Below are 22,956 nucleotides of genomic sequence, written 5' to 3'. Positions count from 1 at the left end.
TGCAACTTTGTTTTCAAAACATAGATCGCAAGTGATAGAAGATGTTGAGAGACTGTTATTGGTGCGGATAAACGAAAAACAGATAGCAGGAGATAGCATCTGTCAAGCGATCATATGTGAAAAGGTTAGGAAGTTGCATGACGATTTAATTAGAAAAATGCCTGTAACTAGTGGTGATGTGAGTGAATTTAAGGCCAGAAAACGTGGGTTTGAGAGATTTAAGAATCGTAGTGGCATACATAGTGTGATAAGGCATGGTGAGGCTGCCAGTTTGGACCACAAAGCAGCTGAAAAATATGTGCAGGAATTCAAGGAGTACATAGACAGTGAAGAATTGAAACCTGAACAAGTGTTTAATTGTGACGAAACATGCCTGTTTTGGAAGAAAATGCCAAGCGGAACCTACATTACTCAGGAGGAAAAGGCACTGCCAGGACACAAGCCTATGAAAGACAGGCTTACAATGTTGATGTGTGCTAATGCTAGTGGTGATTGCAAAGTGAAGCCTTTATTGGTGTATCACACTGAAACTCCCAGAGTGTTCAGGAAAAACAATGTCCTCAAGGCTAATTTGTGTGCTGTGGAGGGCAAACAGTAAGGCATTGGTCACTAGGGACTTTTTCCATGACTGGTTACACCATGCATTTTCCCCCACTGTGAAAAATTACCTAATTGAAAAGAAATTAGACCTTAAGTGCCTCCTGGTATTAGACAATGCTCCTTGTCATCCTTCAGACGTGACAGAGCAACTTTCTGCGGAAATGAGCTTCATTAAGGTCAAGTTTTTGCCTCCGAATACAACTCCTCTCCTGCAGCCCATGGACCAGCAGGTCATTTCCAACTTCAAGAAACTGTACACAAAAGCTATGTTTGAAAGGTGCTTTGTAGTGACCTCAGAAACTCAACTGACTCTAAGAGAGTTTTGGAGAGATCACTTTAGCATCCTCAGTTGTGTAAACATTATAGGTAAGGCTTGGGAGGAAGTAACTAAGAGGACCTTGAACTCTGCTTGGAAGAAACTGTGGCCAGAATGTGTAGACAAAAGGGATTTTGAAGGGTTTGAGGCTAACGCTGGGAATCCTATGCCAGTTGAGGAATCCATTGTGGCACTGGGGAAGTCCTTGGGGTTGGAGGTTAGTGGGGAGGATGTGGAAGAATTGGTGGAGGAGGACAATGACGAACTAACCACTGATGAGCTGCTGGATCATCTTCAACAGCAAGAGAACAGATCTGAGAAAACTGCTCCGGAGGAGGGGATAGAGAAATTGAAGAAGTTGCCTACTTCAAATATTAAGGAAATGTGTGCAATGTGGCTTAAAGTGCAAACCTTTTTTGATGAAAATCACCCTCACACAGCTATTGCAAGCCGTGTTGGCAACCTGTACACTGACAATGTTGTGAAACACTTTAGGAATGTCATAAAGGAACGAGAGGTACAGACCTCTATGGACAGATATGTTGTGCGACAGAGGTCCACTGACTCTCAAGCTGGTCCTAGTGGCATTAAAAGAAGAAGAGAAGTAACCCTGGAAAAGGACTTGCCACCTCAAGTCCTAATGGAAGGGGATTCCCCTTCTAAACACTAACACCATCAACACACTCCCCTCCTCCCATCCCATCAATCACGACCAGATCTTCAATAAAGGTAAGTGTCATGTAACTGTGCATGTCTTTTTCAGTTTGTGTGTATTAAAATTAATATTTCATGTGGTAAAAAATTTTTTTGTTTATACTTTGGGGAGTCAGGAACGGATTAATTTGATTTCCATTATTTCTTATGGGGAAAATTAATTTGGCTAACGATAATTTCGCCTAACGTTGAGCTCTCAGGAACGGATTAATAGCGTTAGGCGAGGGTCCACTGTATTTTGCCCGATCTCCAGACAAACTCTCGTCCACCGCCGACACCGCCCATACCACTACATGAATGACATATTTTATTCATTTTAGAGTATATGTCAGGTTTCTGTTATTTATATTGTTTATTATGTCATATTAGATGAAGTGAGATAGATAAATAAGCCGTAGAGTTGATATTAGCGAAATTATTGAAGTACAGAATTCCACTGGAACGGATTAATTGCATTTCAATTAATTTAAATGAGATAAATTGACTCTGCAAACGAGCAAATCCAGTTGCGAACAAGGTCATGGAACGGATTAAACTCGCAAGTAGAGGTTCCACTGTATTTTTCTTCTTGGGGATTTTCTTTCTTGTTTGGTCACCCTGCCTTGGTGGGAGATGACCGAAGTGTTATAAAAAAAAAAAAACTTTTTCTACAAGTACATATACAAGGTATACAGGCCTAGCTGACATTAATGACATACCACTATATAGAAAACCGCTTGTTATGCAGAGCATTTCAGGCAAATTAGGTCAATTTTGTCCGGGGATGCGACCCACACCAATCGACTAACACCCAGGTACACATTTTATACTTATGGGTAAACATGGACAACTGATGTAAGGAAACACACCCAATGTTTCCACCCCTCACTGGGAATTGAACCCGGACACTCACCATATGAAGCAAGAGCTTTTGCCACAGGCCACCGCGGGTCACTGTCATGATCCTAAAATTAAGTGCTAAAAGTAAAACAATTTTTTTTTTTAAATAAGAACAATAATAATGTTATCCCTAGGTAGTAGATTGGTAGACAGCAGCCACCCAGGGAGGTACTACCTTCCTGCCAAGCGAGTGTAAAACGAAAGCCTGTAATTGTTTTACATGATGGTAGGATTGCTGGTGTCTTTTTCTGTCTCATAAACATGCAAGATTTCAGGTTCGTCTTGCTACTTCTACTTACACTTAGGTCACACTACATATACATGTACAAGCATATATATACACACCCCTCTGGGTTTTCTTCTATTTTCTTGCTAGTTCTTGTTTTTGTTTATTTCCTCTTACCTCCATGGGGAAGTGGAACAAAATTCTTCCTCTGTGAGCCCATGCGTGTTGTAAGAGGCGACTAAAATGCCAGGAGCAAGAGGCTAGTAATCCCTTCCCCTGTATATATTGCTAAATGTAAAAGGAGAAACTTTCGTTTTTCCTTTTGGGCCACCCTGCCTTGGTGGGATACGGCCGGTGTGTTGAAAGAAAGAATAATGTTATCAACTGAAATAGTACGGCGGTGTGTTGAAAGAAAGAATAATGTTATCAACTGAAATAGTACGGCGGTGTGTTGAAAGAAAGAATAATGTTATCAACTGAAATAGTAGTCTTTTTCAAAAAGTAACAAAACCAAAACATTGAAATTTGATGGAATTACACAGGCACGAAGTTGGATGCTGGGATGCACTTTACAAAACTGCAACTTCTCCTATTTTGAGGCCTCTCATACATAAATAACACTTGCCCTCTATTTTTAATTCATCATCACAAAAAACTGAAGTTTTATCCTATTTCTTGGCTAATAAAATATAACCAAGGATGATTGGTCATGGTTTAGGCCATTTAAAATAATTATTTAGTAATAACACACAAAACAGAGCAGAGGCCACCAGGAACTCATCTATTACATAAAGTGAGGGACTCCTGTACATAAATTTTATGGTTTCCAGAATGATTTTTTGACAGTAATTACAAGAAAGAATTTGCAATTAGATTATTAAATACTGAAAACTTGTTTATAAAAGAAGATTGCAAGGTGCTCTGCCTCCTACCATATTACTTTATGGTACTTTAAACCCTGGATTTAACAGACTCAATATAAAGGACTTCAAAAATAGGGAACAAAATGTGCTGGGTTAACTGATTTGTAAACAATAGACTTTGTTGATTACAAATTTATCTTATTTCAACATTCCTCAATGTTTTTTCTATTTATTACTGTATCCATTACAAGACTCCAGCTCCTTCCTGTTAGTGCACTAAAATAAGAGTATACTGATTCCCACCTAATAATGGGTAGACTTTGTTATACACAGCTTTTATAGTCCCTCAACTATGTTCAACTGTACCTTTGCTAACACACTCCTCCATAAACATCAAAAAGGGATGTAGGAGGTCCTAAGTTATGTAGGGGGTCCTAAGTTATGTAGGTCCCAAGTCATGTAGGTGGTCCCAAGTCACGTAGGTGGCCCTAAGTCACATAAGTGGTCCCAAATCATGTAGGTGGTCCCAAGTCACGTAGGTAGTCCCAAGTAACGTAGGTGGCCCCAAGTCACATAAGTGATCCCAAGTCATGTAGGAGGTCCCAAGTCATGTAGGTAATCCCAAGTCATGTAGGTAATCCCAAGTCATGTAGGTGGTCCCAAGTCATGTGGGTAATCCCAAGTCATGTAGGAGGTCCCAAGTCATGTAGGTAATCCCAAGTCACGTAGGTGGTCCCAAGTCACGTAGGTGGTCCCAAGTCATGTAGGTGGTCCCAAGTCACGTAGGTGGTCCCAAGTCACGTAGGTGGCCCCAAGTCACGTAAGTGGTCCCAAGTCATGTAGGTGGCCCCAAGTTACGTAGGTGGTCCTAAGTCACGTAGGTGGCCCGAAGTCACGTAGGTGGTCCCAAGTCACGTAGGTGGTCCCAAGTCACGTAGGTGGCCCCAAGTCACGTAGGTGGCCCCAAGTCACGTAGGTGGCCCCAAGTCACGTAGGTGGTACCAAGTTACGTAGGTGGTCCCAAGTCATGTAGGAGGACCCAAGTCATGTAGGAGGTCCCAAGTCATGTAGGTGGTCCCAAGTCATGTAGGAGGACCCAAGTCATGTAGGAGGTCCCAAGTCATGTAGGAGGTCCCAAGTCATGTAGGAGGTCCCAAGTCATGTAGGAGGTCCCAAGTCATGTAGGAGGTCCCAAGTCATGTAGGAGGTCCCAAGTCATGTAGGAGGTCCCAAGTCATGTAGGAGGTCCCAAGTCATGTAGGAGGTCCCAAGTCATGTAGGAGGTCCCAAGTCATGTAGGAGGTCCCAAGTCAAGTAGGATGTCCCAAGTTTACAAACAAGTTACATTCCTGGTGTTTTAACTTACAAATGAGATGTCTGTGTAGATAACAATATTAACCCTTACACTGTTTTGGGTATATATACGCCTTGCGAGCCAATGTGTTTAGTGTATATACAGTAGAGCCCCACTTATATGGCGGGTTAGGTTCCGGGCTATCGCCAGAAAACAGAAGGCCATTTTTTCCATTTATAAATGCATATAAATGCCAGACAACAAGTTTACACTAAATTATATTAAGTTAGTAATAGAACTAGGCATTAAAAAACACAAAAAGTAAAATACATACACAGTACACTCATTACTTATCTTAAAGTATTTGCAATCTTAATGTAGGGTGAGAGGTGAGTAGTACTTATTTGTAGGAAGTCAGTGTAGGTGTAGCCCACCTGGGCTACACCTACTGGCTACATACACTGTGGCCCAGAGCCATATTATTAGCATCGACATACCTTGTTCACTGAATTTAATCGTTTCTAACAACGACCTTTAGATGCCATCATAAACGAAGGGAGAAGTAATGAATAATTCATGCCGAAAACTGTAAACAAAAGCGGAGTGGGGGAGTGGTTGGGCCAAATGCAGATTCATACACGTTTTCTCTGGTGGCTGAGCAGAGAAAACGTAATGTTATCCCTCCGCCCGGCTACCACACAGGTCCACAAGTATTATTATCAGAGCACGTATAAAATATGCAATAAATGCCAGACAACAAGTGTACACTAACTTATATAAAGTTAGCAATAGAAATAGGCATTAAAATACAATAAAAGGTAAGATACACACAGAGTACACTTATTACTTACCTTAAAATATTAATATTAATGTGTGAGAGGCGAGTGGCAGGGTGTTCATTGAATAAAATCAGAATGGCACACCATCTTTCTCTAACTTGGCGCTTAAAGCAAGAGTTTTACGACTCCTCTTTTCATCGCAGCTACGCTTAGACGCCATCGTCAATGAGAGCCAACTAGTTAACGAAAGAGTAAACGAGAGAGATAACGAGATACAGAGTCCAGACAATGTAAGAACACAAACTGAACAGGTAGTGGGCGATCACTTGGTCAGGCGAAATAAATGCGTATTAATGTGTTTACTTTTAGTTCATTCACGTACGTTTGTAAGAGTTTGTAAAACATTTACCTCAATATTTTTTTATTATAATAATAAAAATTACCTCACAATACAAATACAGTGGACCCCTGCATAACGATATTAATCCATTCATGAGAACTCATTGTTATGCGAAATTATCGTTATGCGAATGAATTTTCCCCATAAGAAATAATGGAAATCAAATTAATCCGTGCAAGACATCCAAAAGTATGAAAAAAAAAATTTTACCACATGAAATATACATTTTCCTACACACAAAGAGAAGGATACATGCACAATAGTAGAGTAGTACATGCACAGTATATATTGTGCATGTACTACTCTACTAAATGAAGAATAAATGACACTTACCTTTACTGAAGATGCAGCAATGACTGATGAGACACTGTCCTGGAAGTGCCTTTTCCTCCTGAGTACTGTAGGTCCTGTTTGGCATTTTCTTCCAGAACAGGCCTTATCACACTGTGTATGCCACTACGATTCTTAAATCTCTCAAACCAACCTTTGCTGGTTTTAAATTCACCAATATGAGCACTAGTTCCAGGCGTTTTTCCCTGTTCACCTGGGTGTTAGTCGACTGGTGTGGGTTGCATCCTGGGAGACAAGATTAAGGACCCCAATGGAAATAAGTTAGACAGTCTTCGATGACACTGACTTTTTTGGGTTATCCTGGGTGGCTAACCCTCTGGGGTTAATTGTTTCTTGGTATTCTCAATAAGCCACACCAACAACAGTGCTACAGCAGCAGCAGCAGCTGACAGTGCTACAGCAGCAGCAGCAGCAGCTGACAGTGCAGCAGCAGCAGCAGACAATGCTACAGCAGCAGCAGCAGATAATGCTACAGCAGCAGCAGACGGTACTACAACAGCAGCAGCAGCAGCTGACGGTGCTACAGCAGCAGCAACAGCTGACGGTGCTACAGCAGCAGCAGCAGCTGATGGTGCTACAGCAGCAGCAGCATCAGCAGTTGACCATGGTACCACAGTATTTCAATAATATTTCTCACCCTTTTTACCACAGGGTTGGCACTAGAAGCTTTCTTGGGGCCCATGGTCACTTATTTTGCAGATAAAATCACCAAAAACACTGTAATAATATGAAATGTTACGATTGTATGCTTGGATGTTACCGCGGAGGCTGGCTTGTAAACAATGCCACCGGCGGAACATGTGAGGCTGGCTCAGGCCACACATTAGACGCGTCTCGGACGAATAGTGTTGAGCGGGTTTTTTAGCGGTATGCGAGGCAAAATCTTAGCGATAAAATGTATCGGTATGCGGATTTAACGTTATGTGATGCCAACGGTATGCGGGGTCCACTGTACAGTGGGCCCCCGCCTTACGATATTAATCCATTCCTGAGAGCTCATCGTAAGCCGAAATTATCGTTAGCCGAATTAATTTTCCCCATAAGAAATAATGGAAATCAAATTAATCCGTTCCTAACACCCCAAAGTATGAAAAAAAAAAATTTACCACATGAAATATTAATTTTAATACACACAAACTGAAGAAGACATGCACAATTACTACTCTACTAAGAATAGAATACGTACTCTTACATTGTGTACAAGTTGTACAAGTTAGTACAGAATAAACAAACAGCAACACACCATTTTTAGAGTGAATGAAGATATTATTATTAACATAATAAAAAGCACTAAACCCACAAGGGTTGTGAATTGCTATATATAGAGTGAAGGCATATGAAAAGAATATTTTTCTACAGTTATCCCCAAGTTTGACTAGAGAAAACGTAATTCTTCCGACACTACCTACACAACTGCTTTGTAAACAAATCTCATATTTACGTCAATTTTTATTCTGTGAGTGTATGTATTATGTTTATATGCTATTTAACGGTTTCATATATAATTTTGAGGAAAATATCATAGATGGATTAATGAAAATGCCTATACAGTGGACCCCCGGTTTACGATCAGCTCCCAATGCGACCAATTATGTAAGTGTATTTATGTAAGTGCATTTGTACATGTATGTTTGGGGGCTGAAATGGACTAATCTACTTCACAATATTCCTTATGGGAACAAATTCTTTCAGTACTGGCACCTGAACATACATCTGGAATGAAATAATATCGTAAACCGGGGGTCCACTGTATTAATGTAAAATAAGACATTTAATGTGCCCAAGAGTGATTATCATTACGTAGTATTGGTGCCATGAGTAGACAGACTTACCGATTTTAATGTGTACCTGCACACCAGCACAGTGTGTAAGTATATTTAGGTAGAGGTACACATAAGTATAATTATCAGAGTACATATAAAATACACAGTAACTTTAAAGCACTTGAAATTTTGGAAAGTTTCTTGACATAATAGATGTGGTCACCGTGAATGCAAACAAACCGGGTGGGGCGCGCTGTATTTGAAAGACCGCTTGCCGTATAGCAAATTTTGGTCATAATTTGACATCGCCGTATTAGCGGAAAGACGTAAGGCGAAACACCGTAAAGCAGGGCCCTACTGTATACTCAAAAATTCTAGCAGCTTCAAATCAAACAGAAGCTGGTAGGCCCACATGTGAGAGAATGGGTCTGTGTGGTCAGTGTGCACAGTATAAAAAAATCCTGCAGCAAGCAGTACATGAGAAAAAAAAAAAAAAAACTCCAACCGTGTTTTTGAATTAAAACGCTCACTTTGAGGTGTATTTTCGTGTAGTATTTATGGTTGTATTCTTGTTTTCTTGGTCTCATTTGATAGAATGAAAAACATATTATAGAAATATAAGTGATTCTGATTTATTTTACCAAGGAAAGGATCTAGAAATGGTACTCAAAGTGGCAGAAATGTTTGATTTTTGCCGATGTTCAAGAGTAAACAAATGACGTCACTGTCCAATAAATGTCCAACTAGCTATTCTAATACACAGTCACGAATGGGTTGACATTATTTATACAATTACAGTGGACCCCCGGTTAACGATTTTAATCCGTGCAAGAGGGGTAATTGTTATGCGAAATAATCGTTATGTGAATGAATTTTCCCCATAAGAAATAATGGAAATAAAATTAATCCGTGCAAGACACCCAAAAGTATGAAAAAAAAAATTTTTTACCACATGAAATATTAATTTTAATACACACAAACTGAAAAAGGCATGCACACTTACATGACACTTACTTTTATTGAAGATCTGGTGATGATTGATGGGATGGGAGGAGGGGAGAGCATTATCTTCTTACTGTTTAGAAGGGGAATCCCCTTCCATTACGACTTGAGGTAGCAAGTCCTTTTCCGGGGTTACTTCCCTTCTTCTTTTAATGCCACTAGGACCAGCTTGAGAGTCACTGGACCTCTGTCGCACAACAAATCTGTCCATAGAGCTCTGTACCTCCCGTTCCTTTACGATTTGTCTAAAATGGGCCACAACATTGTCATTGAAATAGTCACCAGCACGGCTTGCAACAGCTGTGTCAGGGTGATTTTCATCCATAAAGGTTTGCAGTTCAACCCACTGTGCACACATTTCCTTAATCTTTGAAGTAGGCACAATGGATTCCACAACTGGCATAGGCTTCTCAGGGTTAGCCCCAAACCCTTCAAAATCTTTCTTAATTTCCATACTAATTCTCACCCTTTTTACCACAGGGTTGGCACTAGAAGCTTTCTTGGGGCCCATGGTCACTTATTTTCCAGAAACAGCACCGAAAACACTGTAATAATACGAAATATTCCGAGTGTATGCTTGGATGTTACCGCGGAGGCTGGCTGGTAAACAATGGGACGGGCGGCACATGTGAGGCTGGCTGAGGGCACATTGGACGCGTCTCGGACGAAAATCGGTGAGCGGGTTTTTAATCGGTATGCGCGGCAAAAATTTTGCGATAAAAGTAAGCGGTATGCGGAAAAATCGCTATGTGATGCCATCGTTATGCGGGGGTCCACTGTATTACAATATTGCAGTAGTCTGCATGACAGTAAATCTTCTATTTTTTGTGTGAATAAAAATTCAAAATAGAAAGCAAGAGTATTCTAACAGGGGCCTGGAGATGTGACTGATAAACATAGAAAATGCTATTTTAGTGCCAGGAATGTATGCATTGTTCATTCTGGACCCTATTTTGAAATTGACATTTTTTAATTTGTATGAAATTGGCCAAATTGCCAATTTCTGACCACTTTATTGGGTAGTTGAAATCAGCAAAGTGGCTGTTTTTTGTACTCAGTCGATAGAACAAATGAAGTTCTAAAGACATAGCTACGAGTTTGGTGGACTGGAACAATAGAATTGGCTGAAAATAGGGCTCAAAGTGGGCGAAATCATCGATGCATAAATGTTGCTGGTCGATAACTTTGCGAGAGCATAATTCCTTAAGTTTTCCATCAAATTTCGTACTTTTGGTATCATTATCACCAGGAAAAGATTCTTTATAATTTCACAAGAAATTCCCCCCTCCCCCCCAAATATTTTACACCAGGAGACACTTCAGGATTTGGGGTTGCGACGGTCAAAGGATTAAAAAGGAAGGTGATGTTTCACACATGTTCTTACTGCAACTTGGTAAACTGGAGACTAGAAGAAATTACAAAGATTGGTAATGAAAGACTGGGTGTCAGATCGGAAGGATGGAGTACGGAGGAAGTGAAAGTGTTCGTATATTTAAGAGTGGATCTGCCAACAATATCCATGGAGCCAAAAATGGTAATGACCTAGAGTATCATGGTACCAACACTCTTCCATGGGTGTGAAGCATGGATTTTAAATGTAGCAAGGAGGATGCTTTAGGCAATAGAGATGTCATGTCTGAGGGCAATGTATGGTATGAATATTATAAACAGAATTCACGGTCTGGAGATTCGGTGTGAGGTTACTATAAGTATTATCAGTGAGCTTAGGAGAGGTTATTAAGGTGGTTGGGGCATTTAGAGAGAGTGGAGTAAAACAGAATGATTTAGATTGTGTAAATCTCTGAAGGAGGGGTGTTAGTAAGTTGCAGTTTTATAACTGTTGTGTAAGCGTGCCTCTGGCAAGACAGTGATGGAGTGAATGACGATGAAAATATTTCTTCTTTTTCAGGTCACCCTGCCTTGGTGGGAAATGGCCAATACATTAATTAAAAAAAATCTCTAGGGGTCATCCTTGGAAAGGTTTGAGGAAGGAGGATAAAACAAAAAGGTTTTGTATGTCAAAAGACTTGGACATCCAACAGGCATGGAAGCAAGTGGTTTTCATGACTTGACATGCTGTTGGAGTGTGAACAAGGTAGCATTTATAAAGGGAATCATGGAACTGGTTAGCTAGACTTGAATCCTGGAGGTGGAAGGTACAGTTCCTGTACTCCGAAGGAGTGGAGAGGATGTTACAGTTGGAAGTGTCACCCAGGCTGTGATGTCAACACGTTTCTGACAAGACAGTGACTAAAAGAATAATGGGGAAGTCTTTCCTCTTCTTTTAGTCACTGTACCTCAGTAGGAGAAAGCCAGTGTAGTAAAAAAAAAGATAAATATATTGTGGTATGTGACAGTGATTAGGAAAACTTCAGCTTGGATTGCCATGTTGTACAACTCAGAAGCTATATATTGGATGACAAGACTTGCCAATAATTATGGTAAATGACACTGTGTGTAGAGCAAACCTTTATTTACAGAAAAGTTTATGTTGTATATAAAGCTTTACTGTCATATCTGTGCTCCTCTAGCAAGACAGTAATAGTGTGAATGATGGTGAAAGAATTTCTTTTTGGGTCACCCTGCCTCAGTGGGAGACAGCTAGAGTGTTAAAAAATAAAGCTTTATCATATCATTGACTTGATAGAGCTTTATTTAGAGAAAATACATCAACTTTAAATTAAGGTTTTGCTTTATACAACCTTTTTATACTATACTCAAGATACAAGAGAACAATTTACTTTATGTTGAAGTTTGTCTTGTTGCATAACCATTTCTGAATATCCTTTACCAGCCCTGGCCACTCCTTTTATGAGAGCTGTGGAAGCTCCGTGACCAATACCCACAGCAAACACCCGAGTTTCGTGAACATGGCGTCCCACCAGTTGAGTCACCTCATTTACGTTCCACACCTCGCCATCAGATATCAAGAGAATCTGCAGAGAAATTCAAGATCAATTCCAAAAACTGCATATGAAAGCTTTGTGAACAATGGAAAATATGGTAATTCAAATTAATATAAAATTGTATAATGCATATTAATTTATCAGCAGACAAGTTATGCAGAAAGGTTGAATAAATAGTGATAGGGAAGACTATTTAATGATTTGCACTCTGATACAAGGAACCTGGCAGTGGGAGTACAACGTCTATCTCATACATAAAGGACAGAGGATCGAGCCTCCACCACTATGTGCTGACTTACCTACTAGTTTTGACTGCACTCTGATACCAAAGTGCAACCTAATACCAGAGTTAAGGTTGTGTAAATTAGTGTAAGCAGAAATTCTATTAATATGGTTTTTCTTAGTCTCAATTGTTTTGTGGTTCAGTAGGAGAGGATTCAACTCATAACCAAAAGGACCCAAGTTCAAATCCTGAGCATGGCAAAACATACTGGCAAGTTTTCCTACACCTGCTTCCTCTGTTCACCTAACAGTAAACAGATACCTAGAAACTGAAAGTTGTATGTTATCCCAGGCATGAATACCTAGAGAGAACACTTGAAGACCCAAACAATAATATGCTGTACCACTTGGCTGTAACAGCTAATACAAGGTTACTAACAATCCAGAATTAACATAATTTGTTCAAATTTACTTGTCTTGAATATCCAGGTTGAGGAGGTTTTGAGTAAATGCTCTGAAATGGACGAAGAATCTCTGTTCCTCCCATGTCAGCACCTAAACTTTTCTGCAGCTCACAAGCTTCTGCTAAACTCTCTTTGTTGTATTCACGACTTCCACTGAAAAATAAATAAATATTTCCATACATTTCATTAATACATTTTACCAATATAGGAAGAACATAAGAAAGAAGAAGCACTACAGCAGGCCAGCTGGCCCATGCTAGGCAGGTCCAACTCACCTCCACTCATGTATTTGTCTAACTTACTTTTAAAGCTACACAAGGTTTTTGCTTCAGTGATGCTACTCGAGAGTTTGTTCCACTCATCCACAACTCTGTTACCAAATCATTCAATAAATTACAATTACATACGGTATTCTTTTCTCACTCCACTGCTCATATCACTAAAGTTTAACTACAGATACCTTTACCTTATCCATCACTTTCCTAATCCCACTTCATTGTTCATGAATGCTGACAGTGACCCCAATTTAAACTGCCTATCAAATCAAAATAGTAATCAATACTTTTCTGAAAGTAAGTGTATACTACACAGCATGTCAAACAAAAGCTGTTCTCAGCAACACCAGGAATATAACAATAATCAGCTACAATGTTACATACCTGAGTGAGCCCTATGATTATCTCCTAGCACTCAGATTCTTTAAATACTAACATCTCCTTTATTATTTTCAATGAAACCTGACTTAAACATGACACAGCAGACATCTTTGCCTTACCTGGATACACAGCCATTCACAACTACAGGTCTGATGAAATGGAAGGAGGGTTTGCCAGCTACTACTCTAATGAACTAATATGTAGCAACTACATGCATCAGTGATGAATATGGCAAATATATATTTGCTAACTTTTCAATCAAAAACCTTAAGACTCTTACTGAAGTTGGAGCAGTCTACAGGCTATCTCATACTAATATCCCAACCTTTAGTGATAACTTAAATAACCTAATACAGTAGACCGTCGTTTAACACGGTGTTGTTTGCCAAATTTTAGTTATAGCACTACTGAAAAATTGCGGCATATTTTTGTATAACACGTTGCAAAATTAACTTAACATGGTTCAGTTTGTGGGAGGGGAAAAAATTTGGAGCATTGTCTGCAGGATACACTCTGCTTGGCTGTGGGTTAGACCACTGAATCAACGGGGGAGACCTACCACCATCCCCCGCCACCCCCACTACCCACCACCACTCCCACCACCCTTGTCCCAGCCGGTTCATACGTGTGTAGGACTGTCAATGGACTCTGATTCCAACCAATGCATCAATGGACTCTGACTCCAACCTGGCAGTACCAAGCTTCTGGAATAAATTTAACACTGCAGATGCCATCAGCTATGCAGGCTGAGGAAAGTTATGGCCTTCTGTAGTTAATTCTTTCACTAGTTTTCCCTTGCTTGAGAGTCAAGTTCAGGAAATTATTCAGCTGGCAAGGAGATTACCAGGTGATGGTTTTTGAAGATATGAATGAAGAAGGCGTGAATGAGCTCTTAAAAGATGATGATGATGAAGACAGGAGTCCAGAGCTTGATGCACAGATACAAGGGAGCCACGTAACAGAAGATGAAGAAGAACCTGAAAAAAAACAGTTAACAGTGCAGCAGTTATGTTAGCAGTTCTATATTACTGGTAAAGTTGCAGACTTTTTCACTGAAGAGGACCCCGACAAATCAAGAAGCAGTGCTTGGAAACAGGGTCTAGACCAGCTGATGATGCCTTACCATCAGCTGTACAATGTACTGCAGGGTAAAAGAGCCCAGAGATCCACTACAGAATTTATACACACTCCAATACAACCATCGACTTTAGTACCAGAACCTCTACCATCCTCTTCTGCTGACAACCAACAACCATCCACCTCAGCCCAGTAGGGCCACACCATCCATATCCACTCTCTTCACAATCATCCACAAACACCAGCACCCACAATTTAAGGTAAGAAATACTATTATTTCTATTGCATTTGTGGTCTTAAGTAGTAATATATCATGACAATGAACTACAATTACATATTCACTTTTATATTTGTAAAATTTGTTTGTCTAAAAAAACAGTTGTTTTGCTTTTTTGGGGCTCCCAGGAATGTAACTCCATTTTTACCATAAGTTCTCCAGTTTGTCTAACACAGTTTTAACTAACATGGCATTTTCAGGAATGTAACTACCGTGTTAAACGGTGGTCTACTGTAACTAACGAGCAAAAAAATGTACTTGCTGGTAATTTGAACAATACCTCTAGTCAAGCCAAGGACCTTCAAGTAACTGACTTCATTAACAGTATGAATAATTCATTGCTCATACCAGTTATTTGGTTTAATATGTTTATTATGCATCCCATACCCATGGTGTGGGTGGTAGTCAAAAGATTACACAGGTACATAATGGGTCCAGGGACTGGGCCCCAAAGTTTTGATAGCAGAGCAAGTTACAAAGGTAATGAACTCCAGGTAGATCTGGCCACAATCATGACAAGTTGCAAAGGTATTTACAGGTTACAGAGGTACATAATAGGTCCAGGGACTAGGCCCCAAAGTTATGATAGATGCACAAGGTTCAAAGGTAATACTAGCTGTAACTAAGCCAACATGAATAACCCAGACAAATGCAACCACAATTGATCACATCTGGACCAATATATTGGATCCTTTCAAAGCAGGGATGGTCACAGACAATACCATTGATCACTATCTCACTTTCCTCATAACCAAAATATGTAAACTACCACTTGAAAATAGTAGAATATCATTTCATCTCCATGATAAGACATCATTAAATAACTTCACTACAGCAGTAAGTTACACTGACCGACACAGTTTACTGATGACAAGGTCACTGATGAATAAGTGAAAATATTTCTGCAAAATCTAGGTAGTAGGTTGGTAGACAGCAACCACCCAGGGAGGTACTACCGTCCTGCCAAGTGAGTGTAAAACAAAAGCCTGTACAGTAATTGTTTTACATGATGGTAGGATTGCTGGTGTCCTTTTTTCTGTCTCATAAACATGCAAGATTTCAGGTACATCTTGCTACTTCTACTTACACTTAGGTCACACTACACATACATGTACAAGCACGTACGAATATACATACCCCTCTGAGTTTTCTTCTATTGTCTTTCTAGTTTTTGTTCTTGTTTATTTCCTTTTATCTCCATGGGGAAGTGGAACAGAAGTCTTCCTCCGTAAGCCATGCGTGTCGTAAGAGGCGACTAAAATGCCGGGAGCAAGGGGCTAGTAACCCCTTCTCCTGTATATATTACTAAATTTAAAAGGAGAAACTTTCGTTTTTCCTTTTGGGCCACCCTGCCTTGGTGGGATAAGGCTGGTACATTGAAAGAAAGAAGATTTCTGCAAAATGTACAAAGCCATTACAATAGACATTGTCCTATTAAAACTAAGCAGATCAGAGTAAAGAGACTAAGTAGCCCATAGCTAACAGATAGCTTCCTTAAGTCCTCTGATAAGAAACATATGAAAAATAATGTAGAATGGGCTTAATAACTAAAGAACAAACCAAAAACTATACATCAGTACTTAGCAATCTAATAAGTATATCTAAACAATTGTATTATGCTAGCAGGTTAAATGAAATAAGAGGAGATAGAATATTATGCAGAGAATCAGTAGTTTGGATATTAGAAGGAAGTGCAGCCTTTCTAAAAGTATTATCCAGAGGGCTGAAGAGAGGTTGTTGAGGTGGTTTGGACATTAAGAGAGGTGGAAACAAAATAGAATGACTTGGAGGGCATCTAAATCTGTAGTGCAAAGAAGGCGGGGTAGAGGTCGGCTTAGGAAAGGTTGGAGGGAGAGGGTAAAGGTTTTGTGTGTGAGGGGCTTGGACTTCCACCAAGCGTGCATGAGCATGTTAGATAGGAGTGGAGACAAATGGCTTTTATGACTTGATGTGTTGTTGGGGTGTGAGCAAAGTAACATTTATGAGGGATTTAGGGAAACCAGATAGCCAGATTTGAGTCCTGGAGGTGGGTAGTACAGTGCCTGCACTCTGAAGGAGGGGTGTTGACATGCCCCTGGCAAGACAATGATGGAGTGATGATGAAAGTGTTTCTTCTTTTTTGGGGTCACCCTGCCTAAGTGGGAAACAGCTGATGTGTTAATAAAAAACAAAAAGCCTATTGAGTATATCAGGTAAAGTGTATCGTAGGGTTATTATTGAAATAATTAAGAGTAAGACGGAAAGCAGGATCACAGATGAACAAGGAGGCTTGAGGAAGCGTAAGGGGTGTGTAAACCAAATGTTTACACTGAAGCATATAACTGAACAATACTTAGATAAAGGTAGGGAAGTTTTCATTGCTTTCATGGATTTAGAAAAGGCATATGATAGGATGGATAGGGGAGCAATGTGGCAGATGTTGCAAGTGTATGGGATAGGTGGTAGGTTACTAAATGCTGTTAAGAGTTATGAAGATAGTGAGGCTCAGGTTAGGGTATGTAGGAGAAAGGGAGATTATTTTCCAGTAAAAGTAGGCTTTAGATTGTGAAGCATGTCACCATGGCTGTTTAACATATTTATAGATACAGTTGTAAAAGAAATTAATGCTAGGGAGTTATGGAGAGATGTGAGATTAAAATATGTGCAACCTGATAAAAAATGAGGTTTGTAACAGTTGCTTTTTGGCAATGACACCATGCTTTTTTGAGGGACTGAAAAAAAAAGTAAAGGTTAGTGGACGAATTTGGGAGTGTGTATAAAGGAAGTTGAAAGTGAACATAGGAAAGAGCAAGGTGATGAGGGTAACAAATAAGTTACATAATGAGAGACTGGATATTAGATTGGAGGAAGGGAGTAAATAGGAAGTGAAAGTGTTCAGATATTTCAGAGTGGACTTGTCAGCAGATGGGTATATGAAAGATGAGGTAAACCACAGAAATGATGACAGGGAAAAAAGATGGCTGATGCATTGAGGCATTTGTGGAAACTAAGAACATTATCCATGGAGGCAAAGAGGGGAATGTAAGAGTACAATGGTTCCAAAACTCTTATATAGGCGTGAAGCATGGGTTAACGGTGGAATACGGCCAGTTTCCTGAAAGAAGTAGCACGGTCCCCTGCTCTTCCTTTTATACATCAATGATCTTCCTAATGTATCTCAACACCTTAAGCCTATTCTCTTTGCTGACTACATGACTTGTGTCATCTCCCACCCAAATCTTGCCTCCCTCAACACCACTGCTTATGAAGAGCTAGTAAAAATATCAACCCGGATGACTGCCAACAAACTTACGCTTAATACTGACAAAATCTTCTATATTATGTTTGGTAACAGAGCAAGTGCTGCAGAACTGAACATTTTGCTAAACAAAATGAGGGCAAATTCCTGGGCCTATACCTTAACAGTAACCTGAAATTCAGCACCCATGTCCAACACATAAAAAAATGTACAGATCTCCCTCCACATTCGTGAAGGTTAGGGGATCAAGAATCTCGTATCCAAAGATCAAGACTGCCCTCATGGGCTGTGTTGTAAAGTCGCAGCCAAGATAATCCATCACAGGGAAGCACTTCATGAGCTCCTCAAATCATTAGATAGCCTTCAAGCTATTGCAGAAAGTCAGTGCAAGCCTACATCAAGTGACGTAAGCTGCTCAGCTGATGGTGACACTACTGACAAAGACTGGAATTCCCACACTGAACCTAACACAGGGGTAAATAACTGGTGGAATTCTGTCATCGCTAAGGTCCCACAGATTGACAGAGTTCAAAACACTACCTTTGGGAATCCTAACACAATTCCTCTGACCACCACAGAGGGAACAGATCCTCTTTCCAGCAATGAAGTAAGCCTTGGATCTGTTAATTCTCCTACACCTGACATCTCTGCTTCAGCACCTGCCAGTAAACTAGACAGTGCACATACCATTTCTGATCCTACACCTGTCAGCACACCTGCCGACATTATTCCACCATCTGGCAGCAGTGCTTCATTGGTGTAGTTAATAATCAGGGCACTATAACTACACCTCAACACCTACTGCACCAAAGTACGAACAGCAGGGACACATCTGTCAGAACTGCACAGGGGCATGGTAGAGGATGTGGTAGAGGACGTGGAAGAGGACGTGGAGGAGGAAGACATCCACAGCTGTCTCACCTTCCACCAACACAGTCCCAGAGGCAGAACCTGCGGACAAGTCAGCACCTAGGCAGTGCTCTTGCTGTCACCGGAAGGGGCACACCACCAACAACTGCCTGTGAGATACCAGGTGCAATTACTGCCACAAGAAAGGACATCAGGAAGACCAGTGTCAGAAGAAAAAGGAACTTGATAGACAGGACCACTTGTTTAGAGACCTGTTCTCGGAACAAACCAGCAGGATCTCTGAAGTGGTGAACACATTCACACGTCACCCACTCAGCTACTCCTATCTCAGCCCAGCAGGTGGTACTGTGCCTTATACAAGACCACAGACCTACATCCTTGCAGCTGCCTCAGTGCCCTACTTCTCTCGAGGACAGGCACCTTACATGCCTTACACACCCACCACCTCAAGCTGACCACATCATGAGGAGCCAGTCAATCAGCATCCTGTCGGCTAACATTAAAGGTTTCATTACTAATGTTGGAGAGCTCTCACACAATTTTGTGAACCCTCGATGTCCCAACATGATAGCTGTTGAAACACTTTTTGACGACAGGACTCCATAAAATTTTGCAAGAATTGCTGGCTACACCTCATGGATGAGAAGAGACAGGCAAGGACAAGGAGGAGGTGTTGCTGTGTGCTTCTCTAAAAGTGTACATGCCCAGCACATTGATGTTCCCATCCCTACTCATTTTGAAATGATGTTCTTCAAGCTATGCATAAACACTGGTACCTCTGTACTAGCATGTGCAATGTACAGACCTCAGTGGCAACATGCAGACCCCATCAACTTCCTAATGGAAAATGTGGACTCCCTTCTGCTACAACACAACTGTCAACATGTCATAATTGTTGGTGACCTCAACTAACACCTTATACAGAGGGACTTTGATGACCTTCTTGCAGTATTGACATGAGAAACTTTGCTGATTTCTCTACTCACATCTCTGGCTCCTCCCTTGACCCAATAGTGAGTGAACTAGCAGAAGGTATAGTCACTTGTCAACCCCTCAGCTACGTTGGATCATCTGACCACAAGGCTGTTTTTACGACACTTAAGATCCCAAAAGAACGAGGTGAGGAGTCCACACGCACAACCTGGCTATGGGAAAGAGGTAATTGGCTAGCCCTTTGCTCTTGCCACCACCAATTGGAATGCTTTTCTCCAAGGAGATGTTGACAACCAAGTGAAAGCCTTCACTGGACACATCATTAATCTACAGCAAGAACACATTCCTCACCGGCAATACGTGACGAAGCCTACAGATCAGCCTTGGTTTGGCTTTCGTTGTAGAGAGGCTGCTACCGCTAAGTACAAGGCATGGCGAAGGTATAAGAGACATCCTACCACCTATAACAGGAACTTGCACAGGCAAGCCTGTAGGCATATGGGTGACATTCAAAAGTGGGCCATCACTAAATGGGAGATGGACACAAGAAGAAAGCTAGCATCAGGTAGGGTAGGCTCCAAAACCTGGTGGTCCCTGGTCAAGGACAGACAAGGTTATTTGCCTGATGAACTCATTCCACCTCTAAATCGACAGGATGGGACCACCTCTACTAGTAGTCAAGAGAAAGCAATCTCTTTGCAGAACACTTTGCTACAAAAATGCAAGTTCCTGATCCAGCAAGGGACCCTCCTTGGATAGCTGCAAGAACTGTGTCAAAACTGTCAGTGGTGACAATAAGGCAGGAAGAGGTGCATTTCCTTCTTAAATCGCTTGACCAAGAAAAAGCTGTGGGCCCAGACAAGCTGAGCCCAAGATTGCCGAGATGTGCAGACCAGCTACCAGCATCTCTAACTCGCATCTTTCAGCACTGCCTAGTACAGTGTAAATGGCCTTCTCTGTGGAAAGAGGCAAATGTAGTCCCTGTTCACGAAAAGAAAAGCAGAGCAGAAATCAGCAACTACAGACCAGTGTCACTCCTGTCAATCACTGGCAAGCTCCGCGAGACAATAATCTCAAGAGAAATGACCGAGTTTTTTGACTACCACTCACTACTTTGTGACCGTCAATATGGCTTCAGGAAAGGTTACTCTGCTGCTGATCTGTTTTTAAACCTCTCTACTAAGTGGGACCAGTCACTGGATGAATCCAAAGTCAGCTGTGTGGTAGCACTGGACATGGCTGATGCTTTCGACCGGGTGTGGCACCAGGGCCTCTTAGCAAAACTGCAAGCTCTGGGAACTGCAGGCTCTATGCTATGTCTCCTCAGTGATTACCTTCATGGTAGATCTCTAAGGGTAGTTCTCAATGGAACAGAATCAGCAAGACATCCTATTGGGGCAAGTGTTCCACAAGGAAGTGTTCTGGGACCATTGTTATGGAATGTCAACTTCAATGACCTTCATCTCATCCCAGAATTTCATGCATATGCAGACGACTGTACACTGACATTCACTTATCCAAGAGAAGAAATGCCAGCTGCTCTAAGCTACATCAATCACCAGCTCAGAGCTATATCAGCTTGGGGAAATAGATGGCAAGTGACATTTGCACCTGAGAAAACACAAATGATATGATCTCTAGGCACCATGATGGCAATGCTGGTGCAGTAGTAAGGATGAATGGGAGGGCGTTGGCACCTGGGGAAGAAGTTGATATCCTTGGGGTGAAATCTGACTCCAAACAGATCATGAAAAAACACGTTGTAAATCTTGCAAACAAGGCAGCCAGGAAGCCTACAGCACTTCACCGTATCTCACATCTGCTTGACAATAGGGGTTGCAAGATTTTGTACAAGGCACAAGTATGCTCATACCTTGAGTATGCTCCACTTTCTTGGTTCTCCTGTCCCCCTTCTCATCTGTAACTGCTTGACAGAGTAGAGAACAAGGCAAGACGTCTCATCTCTCGCCTGGACCAATCCTGGATAGATCTGCCATTTTATCAGAGCCTTCAACACAGGAGGGATGCGAGTGGCCTTACTGTTATGTAGAAGGCCAATATTGTAAAAGTACCACACATGGATCCATTTCGAGGACAGCGTGAAGCAAGCTTCTATACCACAAGACTGGCAGAAAGCAGCAACTTCACTCTGGCTGTACCCTTCTCCAGAACATCACTTCATCTGAGATCATTTATCCCCACAATGACTCGAGTCTGGAACACATTCGTGCAGCATTACGATGTCAGTGAGATAAAGTCAGTGGATCAGATGAAAATGCTGGCCCACAGATGGCTCCAACTTCATCCTGTTTCCTACTTGTATGTCTCATAACAATAAAAATGCTTTCAAATGAGCTGATGTAGGTAACAGCTCTTAGCTTGTCAATAAAGTTATGATTCCTTAACCTTTAAATAGCTTGTCAATAAAGCTAGGGATCCTCAACCTAACCTTGTCAAACCCTGTGTAAAAAAAAAAAAAAAAAAAAAAAAAAAAAAAAAAAAAAAAAAAAAAAAAAAAAAAAAAATTATACTTACTCAGAAAAAAGCCAAGAGAAAGTACTGCCAAAGCTGACTATGTTGAAGAAGCAGCCGATGGGTAAACTCTTGAGGAAGAGCAGCAGTGTTGCTCGAGCACTCTGGATATTCTCTCCTTCCATGCTTCCTACAATATATAATATTCAATTAATATAAAAGTTGGTATAAATCTAAGATCAATTAATTAATAATAAATAGGCTAATTTTTTTTTTTCAACACGGTCATTTCACAAGGCAGGGTGACCCAAAAGGAAAGAAAAACTTTCATCATTATTCAACACTTTCAGGACTAGGCAGGAGTTTGCCGAAAAATACCATCCAGAGAAAGTAGTAGCCATCCATCTCTCGAACATGTACAATGACAGAGTAATGTCTCAATTTAAACAAGTGTTAAAACAGAGCCTGAAACAAACCTCACTGGACAGGTTTTTAGTGAGACAAAGAACTAGTGTGCCAGAATACGATATCAGTGATAAAAAGAGACAAAGAAGAGAAACAACACCTGAAGCACAGTTGACATTAATAGAAAGTGACTCTCCTTCCAAGCAGTAACATACCCTCTCCTCTCCTCCATCTCCTGCTCCCAGTATG

At 40.9% G+C, this 22,956-nt stretch overlaps 1 protein-coding gene across 4 annotated transcripts in view; it reads right to left on the bottom strand.

Moving 5' to 3' along the window:
* The window catches only part of LOC128698666 (von Willebrand factor A domain-containing protein 5A), a 267,556-nt gene that overhangs the window by 132,191 nt on the left and 112,409 nt on the right, over positions 1-22,956 (bottom strand). For all 4 annotated transcript variants that reach the window (XM_070104010.1, XM_070104012.1, XM_070104009.1 and 1 more), the window contains exons 9-11: positions 22,366-22,492; positions 12,788-12,932; positions 11,929-12,123 (exon numbers count right to left, since the gene is read on the bottom strand). In XM_070104010.1, coding sequence (XP_069960111.1) covers positions 11,929-12,123; positions 12,788-12,932; positions 22,366-22,492 — 467 coding nt within the window. The remainder of the gene's footprint in view (positions 1-11,928; positions 12,124-12,787; positions 12,933-22,365; positions 22,493-22,956) is intronic.

Source organism: Cherax quadricarinatus, chromosome 88 (assembly GCF_038502225.1).
Source record: "Cherax quadricarinatus isolate ZL_2023a chromosome 88, ASM3850222v1, whole genome shotgun sequence".
Taxonomy (NCBI): domain Eukaryota; kingdom Metazoa; phylum Arthropoda; class Malacostraca; order Decapoda; family Parastacidae; genus Cherax; species Cherax quadricarinatus.
Note: the sequence above shows the minus strand (reverse complement) of the source record. Positions and strands in the feature narration are given on the sequence as shown.